Below are 13,061 nucleotides of genomic sequence, written 5' to 3'. Positions count from 1 at the left end.
GATGTTCAGACCGAAGGGTGGATGGGGGAAGTAGGGTGAGGCAGACATAAGATACAAGATATAGTGAAGGTCTGAGGTCCCCGGGCAGGACCCAGGTGCCTGCTGGGGCGGGGTGGGGCAGCGGCTGAAGGGTGGGTCGGTGGGTGAGCCCCTTGGCTCCGCCCCCCCCCAGCACCGTGGTAGGTAGAAGCTGAGCGCGGTGATTGTGATTGTGGCGTGGTGGTGTGAGGACACCCGACCTGCGACCCCGAGGCGTCGCGTGTCAGCTGTCCTCTGGTGCGGGTCTGGACCCGCACACAGTCCTGATGTGCAGCCAATCCCAGGCTGAAATGGAGCAGGAGGCCGAGAGGCTGAGCCAGTGGCAGGAGGCTCAGCACCAGCTCGTGCAGGTGAGTCCAGAAGTCAGCACCAGGGCCGGCGTGGGGGTTGGGGGGGGTGGGTGGGTGGGATGGATGCAGGCTGGCGGTGGAGGGAAGCACATATCTGGGGCATTAGAAGTATGAGGGATGGAGTTGGGAAGGGGGTGGGGATGGGAGATCGAGGACACAAATCATGTGTCATTTATGCAATTAATATCCATCAAGCATTAGCACCTCTGCTGGGAGCTGGGGGGTTAAAAAAAAAGGTCCAGGTAACTCGTGTCGAGGGACTTGAGTATCCAGGAAAGAAGACAAAGTTAGGAAGTCAGCGGGGAGCAGGCAGGGAGGAAAAAATTACTACGTGGCAATACTTTGCCAAGGCCCTGGGAATACAATGGTGAGCTCACTATAAGATATTATACCATTTTATTAATAAATCGCTGAATGATTGCAAGTGTACAAATTACTATGAAGAAGAACAGGTGCCACAGGAGCAAATAGCAGAGGTGTTTGAGTTGATTTAGGAGGTTGAGAAGACAGCTGAGGATTTGGTTTGGGACTGAGAAACTGGTTAGGTCAAGGGTTTGCAGGGCCTGAGACCAGAGACAGTATGCCTCTATGTTGGAGGAAATGAAAGATGGACAGAGACCAAGGCCAAGAGAGTGATGAGAGCATGGCCCAAGGGGAGGGAGGCAGGGATTCCCCGACCTTACTGAGATCATGCAGGGGGCTTCAGCCAGTAGGAAGCCACTGAGGATTTTAAATGTGATCAGTTATGATTAGATTTACATTTTGTATAGAGTGCCCTGGTGGAGATGGGGGAATTCAAGGCAATAGTTAGAAAGGTATTGGGATAATCCAAGTGAGAACTAAAATGGCAGCCTAACTAGGGAGGTGAGAGTGGAGACAGACAAAACCAAATAGATCCTGGACATATTTTGAAGGTAGACACTGCAGGAATTGGTAATTACTTAGACCTAGGTGGTGAAGGAGCCATCCAGCACACCTTACCAGGTTTCTGGCTTGCATGGTGGGCAACAATAGGGACATTTTCTGAGAGAGCAAAGGATGGGAGGGAACCAGCTTGTTTTGTTGTTGTTTTTAAACCCCTTTGGTTGGGTGAGTGGAATGAATGGGAGTTTTAGATACAGTCTGTTGAAGTGCCTTTGGGCTATCCAAATGGACTGAGCATTGGGCAGCTGGAAGATTCAGGAGAAGTCTGCCCTGGAGCTACTGGGTTAAGAATAAGTGGAATATAAACCAAGATGGATCATAAGCCTGAGAAAGATTGACTAGAAATTTGTAGGTGAGGGAAACCAGTAGAAGAGATGGAGGAGGAGGGAGGGCCAGGGAGGAGGGAAGGAGAAAAATCCAGCAAGTGTGACAATGTGTTCTTGAGTCCAAGGAAGGAAAACATTTCAAGAAGAGTATGGCCAGTAGTCTCAGGAGCTCCTGAGAGGCCAAACAAGAAGGGATCTGACAAGTGTTTGGACTTAGTAGAGACAATGAAGGTCATCAATGACCTTTATGAAAGCTGTTTCTGTGGTGAGATGGGGGCCATATGGAATTTGGGAATAATAAAGCAAGGTAGTGATAAAGGGGTATTTTTTAGACATCTCCAAAGAAGTTTGCCTGTGAAGGATCAGGAAAATGAAAGAGGGCCATCACTGAGAGGGAGGAAAAAGGGGCTGGGCACCCCAGAAATACTCATCCAATAGACAGTGATCTGGGGCCTATTATGTGCCTACTTTATGCTAGTTGCATATAGTGGTAAATAAAACAAGATAGGATCTCCTCAGCCCTTCTAGAGGTAAAAAAAGTTATTTTCAGGGCACCTGTGTGGCTCAGTCAGTTGAGTGTCTGAATCTTTAAAAAAAAAATTTTTTTTTAATGTTTTTATTTTTGAGACAGAGACAGAGCATGAACAGGGGAGGGTCAGAGAGAGGGAGACAGAATCCAAAGCAGGCTCCAGGCTCTGAGCTGTCAGCACAGAGCCGGACACAGGGCTCAAACTCATGGACTGAGAGATCATGACCTGAGCTGAAGTCGGACGCTTAACCAACTAAGCCACCCAGGCGCCCCGAGTGTCTGACTTTTTTTTTTTTTTTTCAATGTTTATTATTTTATTTTTGGGACAGAGAGAGACAGAGCATGAACGGGGGAGGGGCAGAGAGAGAGGGAGACACAGAATCGGAAACAGGCTCCAGGCTCTGAGCCATCAGCCCAGAGCCCGACGCGGGGCTCGAACTCACGGACCGCGAGATCGTGACCTGGCTGAAGTCGGACGCTTAACCGACTGCGCCACCCAGGCGCCCCTGGAGTGTCTGACTCTTGATCTCCACTCAGGTCATGATCTCACAGTTTGTGTGTTTGAGCCCCTTATTAGGCTCTGATCTGACAGCATGCAGCCCGCTTGTGTTTCTCTCTCTCCCTCTCTTTGCCCTTCTCCTTCTGTCATGGCACTCTCTCTATTTCTCAAAAATAAATATTTTAAAAGAATAAAAAAATGTTTTCTTCCATAGTCAAAACATTTTCAAAACTACCAAAATTTATAATTTCTTAATATCATCTTGAATGTAATTCTTGTTCAAATTCCCCTAAAACTTGTTCAAGTTCTCCCTAAAATGTCCTTAATGCTAATATGTCCAAACCAGGATCCAATTTAAGACCACACACTGCGTCTAGTTGTTACATCTCTTGAGTTTCTTTGAAATTAGAATAGTTTTCTTTTTTCCTGACTGGCTTTCCATTTTTCACAATCCTAATTTTGTTTTCTAGACAAAATCCTTCTTCTGGATTTATCAGATTGTTTTCTCATGGTATAATTTAGTTTGATATCCTATCTCTTGTATCACCTCTAAATTGGAGATAGACCTTAAAGTTTAATTGCATTCCTGATTTTTGGTGAGAATGTCTCAAAGATACAATGGGCTCCATCCTCATCAGGAGACATATTGGGCTTCCCCACATCGGGGGGATGCTAGAATTAAGGTAGTGAAAAGCCTGGTTGATCTCATCTCTCTTTTCAAACTTAACATTTAGCCTTGTGGTCAGAAAGTAATCCATGTTATATGCTTCCTCGGATACATCCAAATGTCCAGTTCCCCACCAATCATCCACCTAATGGTGTCAACCAAATATTAATTTTTCCTTAAAAGTTTCATTAAGGGTTATAAAATAATTTCCATTCCCACCATTCCTTCTACATTCATTAGTGTGTGTTCTTCTGTAAAATAGGATTTTTCTTAAACCCCTGGGCTCTTTTTTTCGGTGATTTTGAAGACTTTTCTTCCCGGAGAGATAATAAATGATTAATTCTTTCACTTCAATTCACGATGTTCAAAGCTTCTGTTAAAACCAACAGTCATTATTCTTCTTGATTCTCAAACTGTCACAAATTTGGCCAGTGGGAACCCCTTCTGTGTCCTTTTTTAGACATTTAAAAAAGGGTGGTAAAATCTACATCCATGTTTAAGTGTATAGTTAGTGGCATTAATCATATTCATGTTACTGTGCACCCATCACCACTATTAATCTCCACAGCTTTTTTCAGCTTCCCAAACGGAAGCTCTTTAACCAATTAAAAGTAGCTTCCTAATTCCATCCCTCATCCCCACCCCAAATCCCTACCAGGCCACCACCATTCTACTTTGTCTCTTGGAGAGCTCTGAATCCTAACCACTAGACCACCAGGTTGTTTCTTTGATTTTTGACTTCCTTAAATACCTCATATAAATGGAATCATACATTCTTTGTCCTTTTGTGACTAGCTTATTTTACTTAGCTTAATGTCTCACAGGCTCATTTGTGTTGATTTCCTTTTTTTTTTCTTTTTTGTAAATGTTTGTTTATTTTGAGAAAGAGTGTGTGCACACAGGCCCTCGTGAGCTGGGGAGGGGCAGAGAAGGAGAGAGAATCCCAAGCAGGCTTCTCGCTGTCAGCTCAGAGCCCTATTGCTGGCTCGATCCCACAACCGTGAGATGATATTGACCTGAGGTGATAACCCACGGAGCAACCCAGGCACCCCTCCTTTTTTTAAGGCTGAATAATATTCCAATGTATGTGTATGCCACATTTTGTTGATCCATTCATCTGTAAATGGATGCTTAGGTTGCTTCCACGTTTTGGCTACTGTGAATGATGGTGCTCTGGACATGCGTGTACAAATATTTATTTCGGTCCTTGCTTTCAGTTCTTGTAGGTATATACCAGAAGTGGAGTTGTTGCATCACATGGTAATTTTATGTTTAATTTGTTGAGGGAATGTCATACTGGTTTCCACAGTGGCTGCACCATTTTACATTCCTACCATCAGTGTGCGAGGATTCCAATTTCTCCATATCTTGCCAACACTTTGGGTGTGGTTTTATGTTTTTGTTTTGATAAAAATCATTTTAAATGGGTGTGAAGTGATATCACATTGTGGATTTGATTTGCATTTCCCTAATGATTAGTTATGTTGAGCATCTTTCATTTGTTTATTACCCATTTGTTTATCTTTGGAGAAAAGTCTAGTTAAGTCCTTTGCCCATTTTTGAATTGGGTTGTTTCTATGCTAAGTTTTAGGAGCTCTCCATCTTTTCTGGATAAAGTCTCTATTAGATATGTGATTTGTGGGGTGCCTGGGTGGCTCAGGTGGTTAAGCGTCAGACTTTGGCTCAGGTCATGATCTCGAGGTCCATGAGTTCAAGCCCCGCCATTGGGCTCTGTGCTGACAGCTCAAAGCCTGGAGACTGCTTTAGATTCTGTGTCTCCCTCTCTCTCAGCCCCTCTCCTGTTTGCACTCTGTCTCTTTCTCAAAAATAAATAAATGTTAAAAAATTTATTAAAAAAAAGATATGTGATTTAAAAATGTTTTATCCCATTCTGTGGGTTGCCTTTATACTCTGTTGGTGGTGTCTTTTGATGCACAAAAGGTTTTAATTTGATGAAGCCCAACTTGACCTCTCTTTTTCTTTTGTTGCCAGTGCCTTTAGTGTTATATCCGAAGAATCATTGCCAGATCCATTGTTATGAAGCTTTTCTCCTATGTTTTCTTCTAAGAGTTTTAGTTTAGCTCCAACGTTTAGTCTTTCACCCATTTTGAATTGTTGATTGTGGTATTAAGGGCCCTTCATTCTTTTGCATGTGGATATCCAGTTATACCAGCACCCTTTATTGAAAAGGCTGCCCTTTCCCCCATTGAATGGTCTTGGCACCCTTATTGAAAATCATTTGACCATATGGGTAAGGGTTTTCTCTGGGCTCTATTCCTTTCTGTTGGTGAATAAGTCTATGCTTAATGCCAATATCACATTTGTTCTTGTTTTTGTTTTTTACTTTTTTTAAGTTTATTTAAGTTTATTATGAGAGAGAGAGAGAGCACGTGTGTGTGTGTGTGTGTGTGTGTGTGCGTGTGTGTGTGTGTGTACATGTGTGTACGTAAGCAGGGAAGGAACAGAGAGAGAGGGAGACAGAATCCCAAACAGTCTCCACACTGTCAGCCTGGAGCCCAGACTCTGGGTTTAATCTCACAACCGTGAGATCATGACTTGAGACAAAATCAAGATTCGGACGCTTAACCTACTGAGCCACCCAGGTGCACCAATGCCAAGAATACACTGTTTTGATGCCTTGTAGCTTTGCAGTAAATTTTGAATCAGGAAGTGTAAATTCTCCAATTTTGTTCTTTTTCAAAGATTGCTTTTGGCTTTTTGGGGTCCCTTGAAGTTCCATATGAATTTTAGTGGGTAGATTTTTCTATTCTTGCAAAAAATGGGATTTTGTAAGGATTCTATGGAATCTGTAGATTGCTTTGGGTAGCATTGACTTCATAACTAAAAGTCCTCCAATCCACGAACATTAAGGTGTTTCTCCGTTATGTTTTTAATTTATTTCAACAATGTTTTTTGTAGTTTTCAGTGATTAAGTTAATCTTCTTAGCTATTTCTAAGTATTTCTTTTTGATGCTATTGTAAATTGAATTGTTTTTCTAATTTTTTTTTTACAGATAGTTCATTGTCAGTGTATAGAAACAACTGATTTTTGTGTGTTGAATTTGAATCCTGCTACTTTTGCTGAATTTGTTTATTAGTTCTAACAGGTGTGCGTGTAATCTTTAGAATTTTCTACATGTAAGACTGTATGATCTGGGAGCAGATAGTTTTACTTTTCCAATATGGATGCCTTTACTTCTTAAAAAAATTTTTTTTAACGTTTGTTTTTGAGACAGAGAGACAGAGCATGAACAGGGGAGGGTCAGAGAGAGAGGGAGACACAGAATCTGAAACAGGCTTCAGGCTCTGAGCTGTCAGCACAGAGCCCGACGCTCACAGACCGCGAGATCATGACCTGAGCTGAAGTCAGACGCTTAACCGACTGAGCCACCCAGGCACCCCTGGATGCCTTTACTTCCTATGTAATTGTTCTGGTTAGAACTTCCAATACAATGTTAAATAAAAGTGGTAAAAACAGCCATCCTTGTTGTCTTGATCTTAAAGGAAGAGCCTTCAATCCTTCATCATGAGTATGATTCTAGCTGTGGGCTTTTCATAAATGCCTATATCAAGTTGAAAGTTCCTTTCTATTCGTTTTTTGAGAGTTTTTTTTTTATTATGAAAGTTATTGGATTGTTTCAAGTGCTTTTTCTGCTTTTTCCCCCTCTATTTTACTTTGATTTTCAGATGTTGAATCAGCCTTGCATTCTTGGGACAAATCCTATTTGGTCATGTGGTATACTTTGCTTAATATGCTGGTGGATTTGGTTTGCTAATTTTTTGAGGATTTTTTTTTTTGGAGAGGGTATCCATCTTCATAAAAGATGTTGCTCTATTGTTTGCTTTACTTGTGTGATGTGTTTATCTGGCTGTGGTATCAAGGCATGCTAGAACGAGTTAGCAAGTATTCTCTCCTCTTCAATTTTTTTGGAAGAATTTGAGAAGCATTTATATTATTTAAATGTTTAGAATTCACCACGAAGCCATCAAGTTCAGGGTTTTTCTTTGTCCTGGAGGCTTTTGATTGCTGACTCGGTCTCTTTTACTAGTCACAGGTCTGTACAGATTTTCTTTCTCTTCATGATTCAGTGTTGGTAGGTTTTGTCTTTTTGGGAATTTATGTATTTCATTTAGGTTATCCAAACTGTTGGCATAAAATTGTTCATAGTGCTCTTATAATCTTTTTCATTTCTGTAAAATTGATAGTAATGTCCTCACATATTTTTCTTGGTCAATCTAGCTAAAGGTTTTGCAATTTTGTTACTCTCTCCAAAGAACTAACTTTTGGTTTCTTTGATATTTTTCTAATATTTTCTTCCTTATACCAGCTTTAGGGTTAGTTTGTTCTTTTTCTAGTTCCTTAAGGTGTAAAGTTAGGTTGTTCATTTGAGTTTTTTTTTTTTTAATTATAAGCATTTATAATACTTTTATTTTTTAAATATTTAAAAAATTTTAAAAATATTTATTTATTTTTGAGAGAGAAAGCATGTGAACAGAGGAGGGGCAGAGAGAGGGAAACAGAGGATCCAAGAAGGTTCTTTGCTGGCAGCACAGAGCCCAATGCGGGGCTCTAATTCACGAACTGTGAGGTCATGACCTGAGCCAAAGTCAAACGCTTAACTGACTAAGCCACCCATGCATCCCCAAATTCCCTTTTTAAGAGGGACATTGTATAGAATATTTCCTATTTAAATTCAGCATTATTTTTACTTCTCTGATTTTTATAATAGAATTTTTCATTTTCTGAAAATCCTGATTGCTCACAATATTGTTTTAAAGCGATTTTATCATGGAAAGTAACACTCAAACAGAAAAGTGCACAGTAAGTAAGTGTACAGCTTAATGAATTATTACAAAGTGAAGACCTCTGAAACATTGCCATCACCATAGCAGCTCCTCCAATGCCCCTTATCATTGTCTCCTCCCTCCCCTCTAATATAACTTGTAGCCCATTATCTGTACATAACTTCTTTGAATTCCTCTATTTCTGCTCTGTGATGTTTCTGTAATTGGTGTAAAAGCTGAAATTGCTTTCTTAAATTTGCTTTCTTTGTGTGTGTGTGTGTGTGTGTGTGTGTGTGTGTGTGTTTGAATGTTGCTCATTTTTCCTTGCTCTGTGGCAATATTTTTTCTGGTGATTTTTTTTTTTCTTTTTGAGAAATTACAATCATTAATTTCTGTTTTGGTGTTTAAGTGTCTTTTATGGATACTGTATTTTTTACTTATGCGTTGGTTTTCATATTTGAATGGATTGGTCTTTTCTGGACTGTTCCAGTGGATGAATAGATGGAAGATGGTGGGGTTGCTTTTCCAGTTTCTCAGCTCAAGAACTATCTCTAATGCTACAGTAATGGGAAGCTTTAAAAAATTATGATTCTTGGATCCTGCCCTGTTTCTACCACCATTATCTTCCTTTCTTTCCTTCACACCAGTTAGTCACCAAGGAATACTGCCTCGGACTTCCAAGCCAGTCCCCCACCATTGTTAAAAGTCTGCCTCTTTTCCTTCCTTCCTCCAATGCTTGATCTCAGACTTGTCCACAGCAGTTCCAATTCAAGTGAGACCCTCTTCTGTAGGTAAATATTTGCAGATGGTTTCTAAGTTGTGCTACAGCTATGACCCATCTGAAACTTTGTGGGTTTCTTTAAAAAAAATTTTTTTTAATGTTTATTTATTCTTGAAAGAGAGACAGTGCGAGTAGGAGAGAGGCAGAGAGAGAGGGAGACACAGAATCTGAAACAGGCTCCAGGCTCTGAGCTGTCAGCACAGAGCATGACACAGGGCTGGAACCCATGAACTGTGAGATCATGACCTGAGCGGAAGTCGGACACTCAACCGCTTAACGGACTGAGCCACCCAGGCGCTCCTGTGGCTTTCTTATTATGCTGATTTTGGATGTTTTTTCACCCTCACACTTAAATATAATCTTTGAGGGTTTTCTCAGTTTTGCTGAAGGTATAGGTTGTGGAATATTTTATTTGCTTTCTTTGTTGCTTTTCATGAGATAAACAAAAACATGCCAAGGGAAAAAAAAATGGCATGAGGCACATCTAGGCTTCCACTGTGCTCCCATCAGCCAGACCTGCATCTCAGAAAGCCCAAACTGGAGAATGGCTTGGAGGCAGGATAATCCAGGCAAGAGATATTGGAGGCCTGGATGAGGGTGGGAAGGAGGGACAGTGGAACTGGAATTTGAACTAGAGTGAATTTCACCTGACTCTCTCTCTCTTCAAGGATACTGAGAAGTCCATGTCCATCTTGGACACGTCTCCATCTCCTGGAAGCAGTGGAGTGGACGCCTCTTGGAATGACGGCCCATCAGGCACTCAACACTTCCCTCAGTGCACACAGCTGGAGAGGATCCCCTTGGCCTTGACTGAGGCACCCAGGCAGAATGCAAGTGATATGGGACAACAGTTCAGTATGTTGTTGCCAGAGCATGGCGTGAGCTACTGCTCCCAAGTGATTCACACTCCTTCCCAGATGATTTACTGTGAGGGGATGTCTCCCTCCCAGCCAGGAATGATGATTTTCAAGAGGTCCCAGATGATGGCCTTAGGAGAACCCAGTATTCCAGGGATGGCCATGAACTTTTGTAGGAATCTAAGGATGCCCTCCAGTAGTCTGCCAGTCTCAGCTCCCAATGGAATCTCAATGATGTCCCACATCAATGCACCCACAATTTCTTATTCTGGCCCACCAACGGTACCTTCTAATAGAGACTCTTTAACACCTAAAATGGTATTGGCCCCAACCATGTCTTCTACTGAGGCTCAGGCAATGCTCCCTTCTTTGGCTCAGATGTCACCCCCTAGAGATCCCCATGATTTTAGGATGCGCCCAGCTGGGTCCCCATCATTGCAGGCTTTAAAATCCCAGTACTCTCTCATGAGCCAGCCAGCCTCCCCAGAAGACTCCTTCCTATCCAAGCAGCCCATACAAGCTCCACAGCGAGCGGAGCGGAACTCCAGGGCCCAGGAAAGGGCTCCCAGGAGATCCCCAGTTTCAAGGCCTTACTCCTGCCAATATGAGAACTGTGGAAAAGCTTATACTAAGCGCTCCCACCTCGTGAGTCACCAACGCAAACACACAGGTGAATGAAGTGTCAGATAGGAGGGGTAGGGTTGGGTGGGGTGGAGGAGTCTCTGGGCTTTAGATTTGTGCTGGACCACTGGTTTGTAATGCCTTGAGGTTAGCTTGTCATCCTTCAAGTTTGGAGTCAAGCTATATTGGCCCCACCAATTTGCTTTCCCATGGTCCAGTGTGACTGTGTCAAGATCATGGGGACTACTGATGGTGTTGTCTCCTCATTACTTTCCTATGGTTTTCTTTTGGTTTCTCAGCCTTGACTGCTCTTCCTCATAGAGTGAGACTCCTTCCTATGCACCTGCTGACCTATCATTAAACTTAATTTCTTCTGTCCCTTGTCACCCCCTCCCCCCAGGTGAGAGGCCTTATAAATGCATGTGGGAAGGCTGTACATGGTCTTTCTTCCGTTCTGATGAGCTTGGACGACATATGAGGATACACACCAGATATCGACCATATAGATGTGATCAGTGCAGCCGACAGTTCATGAGATCTGACCATCTCAGGCAACACCAAAGGACTCATCTGCGGGTGCCAGGATCCCCAGACCCACAGACGAACAATGGGAAAATGGCTGGTCCTCCTGCTCCTGTTCTTTAGGTCAATATCTCTCTTTATTTTAGCTTCTCCCAGATCCTGCCTGCCTCTGACCAGCTAGTCTCTGGAAGGTGTAGGCTTAGATGAAGACAGAGAAAGATTATGAAGTGGTGTTAAAGCCTATATGAATTTTGGACCCAATCAGAGACTTCTCAAAAACCGTCTTGCATGCCCTCACCTCTCTGGGGCCACCTACTTTTCCCAAGTTTAGCCTTATGGGAAGATGGAGGAAAGTAGAAATTGGAAGCTTTATAAGAAAGCTCTTTATCTTATATCACTCCCCAGCTTAAAACCCTTTAGTGACTCTCTTTTGCCTGCTATGTAAAATCCAACTTCCTTATCTTGGTCTTCTATAGTTTCCAGAGCCAGACTATGCTCAAATCCTGAATTTACCGTCTACTAGCCATGTGACCTTGGGAGAGGTCCTTGATCACTTTACCATGTTTCCTCTTCTGGTAAATGAGAAAAACAGTATTGGACTGCTTGGGACACTTATGTACAGAATCACATTCTCTCTGGTATTCATCAGCCATAAGCCCAGAGATTGTCTTGTCCTACAGCTTCCAGACTTGCATGGAATGTCCCACTGCAGGACATGGGATCTGGCATCTCAAATTGCCATTAACAACCCAGAAGTGTGCGGGAGTTAATGCTCTTGGAATAACATTTGACTAATGGAAGATGGGAGAGAGTCAGGCAGATAAATTCCTTCTTCCCTCCCTTTCCTCAATTGCCACAAGGCATTCTTTCCCCAAAATGTACAGCCAATGGGGAGACCTCCCATGTAGCCAATGGACACACCTATGGTGTTTCCTCAAGGCTTGTCATGAAGCAGGACCCAACTGCTATCAATGTGCATTACTAGTTCTCCCTGCCTTGCTTCCCTTTACTTAGTGCCCGGGGTTTGCAGTTCTCAGATAAAACATCAGCACTTAGTTCTTGTTTTAGGCTCTGTTTTCTGGGTGACTTGGGGGTGGAGGACATTAGACTGGGGCAGAGAAGGAAGAGCCCTATTGTAACTTCCCCTCCTCCCTTCACTGAGCCCAGGTACGTGGACTACCAAATACCAGGTATTAAAGGCCCTGTCCTACCTCATTCTTCCCCTAGGGCTGAGAGCATAATGACTCTCCTGGATACTCAGATTGTTTTGAACCTCTGTTTCTGGACTTCTCAGCTAGCCATTACACTGACCAGCAAGCTAATAAAAAGGAACTTGCCCAAACTCTCAGGTGGCAGAACTGGGATCCCAACCAGAATCTCTCTACTCTAGAGATGATACCTTCTGCTGATATTGCCAAGCACTTCCAGGAGATGGCCACAGAAAGATGAATCAGGTCCAGTTCCTGTGGCCAAGGGGCCATCTTGCTCTAGGGCAGAGAAGTCCACCTAAGTGAGGTGGCCATGGAGAGGGGGAGCACCTAAAGGGGAGGATCAGAAAGGCTATCTGGGGGAGGTGACCCTTGAGCTCAGGGAGTATATGTAACATCTAGTAATCCCTATTGTTGTAATAAATTAAGCAGGTGAATGAAGAGGAAAGAATTCCAGACAGAATGCTGGACCAACACAACCGCTCAGAGGAGAGTCAACCTGCAAGCTTCCATTCATTTGACCAATGTTCTTTGAGCCCACTACAAAGAGCATCACAGCTGTGGGGACTCATGGTGAGGGGCACAGAGTCAATGGAAGGGTGTGTCGGGGAAGAAAGACTTCTCAAAGAGGTGCCTGAGTCAGACCCGAAGAGCTTGTGGAGGTTAGCTAACCTCCCATTTCCTGGACGTCTACCCTTGGCCATGCCCTGTGTTGGACACTAAGGACTCAGAGCATGACAGTGCCTTGCAGTGGAGCATAAAAACCACAGATAAACATTCTGAAATCACTTAATGTTGCCATGGAGAGGAGCCAAACCTCTGTGGGCTCAAATTTATCTGGGCATTGTGGAAGTCCCACAGATTTGGTGACACCTGTCACCCCCATCCCCACCCTGACCCCTTCCTGCATGGCCACCTTGGTCTGTTCCCCTAATGGCCCCAGCGTACCTGGT

The 13,061-nt window shown here is 43.2% G+C and overlaps 1 protein-coding gene across 2 annotated transcripts; it reads left to right on the top strand.

Annotated features, from left to right (window-relative positions):
• Positions 1-295: 295 nt before the first annotated feature.
• Positions 296-12,680, top strand: KLF17 (KLF transcription factor 17). Of its 2 annotated transcripts, XM_047872265.1 has the most exons (4): positions 296-389; positions 9,569-10,427; positions 10,779-11,023; positions 12,541-12,680. In XM_047872265.1, exons 1-3 carry the CDS (start codon positions 306-308, stop codon positions 11,021-11,023), a joined length of 1,188 nt encoding a protein of 395 aa, XP_047728221.1. In that variant the 5' UTR covers positions 296-305; the 3' UTR covers positions 12,541-12,680. The 2 variants fall into 2 exon arrangements, with proteins under 2 accessions (XP_047728221.1, XP_047728220.1); XM_047872264.1 differs by lacking the exon at positions 12,541-12,680 and having other exon boundaries at positions 10,779-11,955.
• Positions 12,681-13,061: the final 381 nt, after the last annotated feature.

This window comes from Prionailurus viverrinus, chromosome C1 (genome assembly GCF_022837055.1).
Source record: "Prionailurus viverrinus isolate Anna chromosome C1, UM_Priviv_1.0, whole genome shotgun sequence".
Taxonomy (NCBI): domain Eukaryota; kingdom Metazoa; phylum Chordata; class Mammalia; order Carnivora; family Felidae; genus Prionailurus; species Prionailurus viverrinus.
The sequence above is the reverse complement of the archived record's forward strand: the minus strand, read 5'-3'. Positions and strand labels throughout refer to the sequence as shown.